This window comes from Silene latifolia, chromosome Y (assembly GCF_048544455.1).
Source record: "Silene latifolia isolate original U9 population chromosome Y, ASM4854445v1, whole genome shotgun sequence".
NCBI lineage: Eukaryota > Viridiplantae > Streptophyta > Magnoliopsida > Caryophyllales > Caryophyllaceae > Silene > Silene latifolia.
In genome coordinates, this window is record NC_133538.1 from 32,463,688 (window position 1) to 32,468,075 (window position 4,388).

The 4,388-nt window shown below is 47.3% G+C and overlaps 1 protein-coding gene across 1 annotated transcript; it reads left to right on the forward strand.

Annotated features, from left to right (window-relative positions):
- The first annotated feature begins 1,895 nt into the window (after positions 1-1,895).
- Positions 1,896-2,309, forward strand: LOC141627811 (uncharacterized). The gene has a single exon (XM_074441029.1). The coding sequence runs from the start codon at positions 1,896-1,898 to the stop codon at positions 2,307-2,309; it is 414 nt and encodes a 137-aa protein (XP_074297130.1).
- The last annotated feature ends 2,079 nt before the right edge of the window (positions 2,310-4,388 follow it).

Consider the following 4,388-nt stretch of genomic DNA (forward strand, 5'->3'; position numbering starts at 1 on the left):
GATGGAAATCATGCGGAAAGACCACAAGAAGGCCGAAGCCCAAGCAACAAGGAGAAACAGGGAGCTCTGGGCACAGATAGACATCTTGAGGCAGCAAGCAAGTGCACCAGCAAGCACGGAGGGTGAGAACTGGCCTCAGTAGCAGAGCCCATGCAGGGGGCATCAGGCAGCAGGAGCCAACCGAGGCGGATTCCATCCGAGTTGGTGACCAGATTGGATCTGACAGCAGTATCAACAGGAGAAAGGATAGTCCCACAGGGACTAGGATACCTCACACCGGATAGCTGGCAGCCCGCCAGCAATACAGAAATAATCCCAGGTAACATTCCAGTCAATAATTTCGTTATAACTAACCAGACACCTGGTGTAGGGTCCATAGGCAGTCCACAAGTGAGCTGGCACCAGGTGACACTCATGACATCAACCCCACTGGAGAACACGCAAAACAAAAATCTTGGGGAGCTCTGGCCTGGAAGCAGTGTCTAGAATCAGCAGATAATGGGCAGCCGCAACACGAACTCAGGTGGCCTAACGAACAAGCAGTACCAAGAGTTGAGAGATATGTTGAGCAGGGTTCCACGGATGCCGCCTCCACTTGAGAAGGCGGCGCCTGACAACTATGTTGACTCACCATTCGTGGATGCAATATCAGTTGTCGCCATGCCAAAGGGGTTCAACAACCCGAACATGACTATCTTTGACGGCATAACAGACCCCTTTGACCACGTAAGCCAATACAAGCAAAAGATGATGATAGTGGCACAACGGACCCCTTTGATCACGTAAGACAATACAAGCATAAGATGATGACAGTAACGGCCATTGGGCATGTAAAGGAAGCCTGCATGTGTAAGGGGTTCGGATCTACATTGTCAGGGCCTGCACTCCGATGGCTCATAAGTCTACCTAACAGATCGATATCCACATTTGCCGATTTGGTAAATGCATTCACTCAGCAGTTTTCTAGCAGTCGGAAGCCATAAAAGCACGCTGGCGACTTATACCGGATCGTTCAAGGTGCCAACGAGACCATTTGGGAATTCAACGCCAGGTTCAATAACGAAAAAGTGGCAGTACGGGAGTGTGATGTGTCAACAGCGGTAGAAGCATTCACGAGGGGCTTACACCACGAGTCAGACCTATATAAGCAGCTGACTATGAACCCTTGTCATAGCTTTAAGGCAGTGCAGGAAAAGGTTGCAGCAGCAATCAGATTGGAAGAAGACATGCTCGCTAGAGCCAGCGTACCAAGCACGCCAAGCGTATACAGTACGTTGGCCATAGAGAAATCAAGCAGAAAGCAATCCACCGGGAAGAAGGAGGAGAGATACAAACCATATAGTAGGGGAATCAACAGAATTGACAACAAAGATGAAAATCAGCAACTCCCTGCGCTGGCAGAATATGGATTCACAACTGGCGTCGGGGGAATTCTGAAGGCGGTCAAGGAAATGGGGGATGGAGTAAGGTGGCATAGGCCACCAGTAGAAGGACAATCCTGGAGGAAAGATAGCAAGAAAAAGGGCGAGTTCCATCGTGACATTGGACACACTACGGAAGATTACTACACTTTGTGCAGGGAGATCAGACGCCTGTACGAGCAAGGAGAGCTAAGCCACCTATTACCACGTGGGGGCAAGCAGCATGATAAGGTGGGCTCTGCAAAGCCCGCTGCACCACCCACATGCACCAAAATAATAAACCTGATAACATGCGGCTCAGACCTAAGCGGACTAACATATTCGGCGGCAAAGAGACATGCTACTGAAACTAAGGGAGATAGGCCGGAGACCTCCTGCAGAGTTTCTCACAGTGACCTGCCTGCTATCGCCTTCGACGAGGAAGATGTCCACGATAGCCAGGAGAACCACGATGCATTTATCATAACACTGTGAATGGCCAATTGCACGGTTAGGAAGGTTCTGGTAGATATTGGTAGCTCGGTCAATCTAGTAATGCTGAAAACCATAGAAAACATAGGGTTCAACGAGAAGGACTTGCAGAAGAAGACCATCCCGTTGGTGGGATTCAGTGGAGAAACAGCTAACTCACTAGGGGAAATTGTGATCCTAACCTATGCAGGAGGAATCAATAAGCAAGTAAGATACCTGGTCATTGATGGACCATCTACCTACAATGTTATCCACAGAAGACCAAGGCTACATCTAAACAAGGCAGTCCCCTCAACGTATCATCAATGTGTGAAGTTTCCCACACCTTGGGGAGTGGAAAAAATACGTGGAGATCAGAAGAAAGCCAGAGGTTGCTATAAGAAGGCACTAAAGGGCACATCTAGTCCTCCAACATAGAAATTATGGAAGTAGCACGTCCAGGACAAATACATTGAGCCCCCAGCCGAGGAGCTGGACCAAATCAACCTGGACGGGCTGCACCCAGAGAGAACGGTGCTAATAGGGGCAGGGTGCACAGGTGACCTCAGCCAACACCTAATCAAGTTCCTACAAGCCAACATGGATTGCTTCGCATGGTCCCATGACGACATGGTAGGGATAGACCCATCTATCATAACACATAAGCTCAGTGTAGATCCAGGATGCAAGCCTGTCCAGCAGAGACGGAGAAAAATTCGCAGCTAAAAGAAACAAGGTGATCAACCAGAAAGTGGATAGCCTGCTAGCAGCAAACAAAATAAGAGAGGGGAAGTACCCAGAATGGCTATCAAACGTGGTGGTAGTGCCCAAAAAGAATGGGAAGTGGAGAGTATGTGTGGACTTCACCGACCTCAACAAAGCATGCCCAATGGATCCCTTCTCGCTGCCACATATTGACGCAATGGTAGACACCACAACCGGATACGAGATGCTAACATTTCTGGATGCCTGGAGTGGTTACAACCAAATTAAGATGGATCCAGCAGATCAGGAGAAGACAACATTCATATCAGAAAGAGGTATATACTGCTACATTGTTATGCCCTTCGGCCTGAAGAATGCACGATCTACATATCAAAGGTTAGTCAAACGGATGTTCAAAGAACAGATAGGAAGAACTATGGAAGTATACATTGACGACATGGTGGTAAAGTCAAAGAAGGCCAAGGATCATATGCGACATCTGGCAGAAACCTTCAGCACACTCAAAGAATATAAAATGAAGCTGAACCCCTCTAAATTCACCTTTGGAGTCTCATCCGGGAAGTTCTTAGGTTACATAGTAACTCAAAGGGGAATAGAAGCCAGCACGGAGCAAATAAAGGCGGTACTACAACTAGAATCGCCAGAAAAGCCAAAAGACGTGCAACGCCTAGCAGGGAAGGTAGTAGCTCTCAGTAGGTTCATCTCGAGATCTTCAGACAAATGCAGGTTTTTCTATGATATATTGAGGAAGATCCAAAGATTCGAGTGGACCCTAGAGCACGAGCAAGCATTCAGAGAGCTGAAACATTATCTCAGCACCCCACCACTGCTATCAAAGCCAGAGCAAGGAGAAATATTATTCCTTTACTTAGCCGTCACAGAGGTGGCAGTAAGTGCGGTCCTAGTTAGGGAGCAGGATAAGGAGCAACGGCCAGCCTACTACGTATGCAAGTCTCTGCTTCCAGCAGAGACCAAGTACACGTCTCTCGAAAAACTGGTACTTGCATTTGTAATTGCATCTTACAAAATGCACCCTTACTTTGAGTCTCATACCATACATGTTGTGACTAACTACCCGCTAAAATCTATAATGAGAAAGCATGAGTTGTCAGGCAGAATGTCGAAATGGTCCGTACACCTTAGCGGTTATGATATAGGTGTGACCCAAGAACGGCGATAAAGTCACAAACATTGGCAAATTTCGTTTCAGACTTCAGCCCAGCCATCCAAAATCTGGCGGATAAGGAAATCTTAACCCTCAAAGTGGATAAGGATGCATAAGTCTGGCAGATGCATATTAACGGTGCCTCCAATCAAGGGGGCAGGTGTAGGCCTAATCTTGTGATCTCCACAAGGAGATCTGATAGTACAAGCAGTTCGTTGTGAATTTAAGGCCACTAACAATGAAACAGTGTACGAAGCCTTAATACTAGGGATGCAGCTAGCCCTGGATTTGGGAGTCAGAAACCTACAGGTATACAATGATTCCTTGCTTGTTGTCAATCATGTAAATAATGAATATGTAGCCAGGGATTCAAAGATGATAGCCTACTTGAAAGTAGCAAAGGAGCTAAAGCAGAAATTCAGAGATTGCAAGCTCAAGTAGGTTCCCAGAGACCAGAATGTGGAAGTTGACGCCCTGGCAACCCTGGGGGCAACTTTCAAACCAACAGAGCTAGACAACATACACATCGCGCACATATTGGAGCCATCAATCCAAAAGGCGGAGGAAGTAGACAAAGGGGAGCTAGAAGATCATCAAGACGTGCAAAATGGAGCAACAGTTCTATC

What these genes read in the sequence shown, in the direction of transcription:
- LOC141627811 (XM_074441029.1), top strand. Translation starts at nt 1,896, where the DNA reads ATGGCCAATTGCACGGTTAGGAAGGTTCTGGTAGATATTGGTAGCTCG.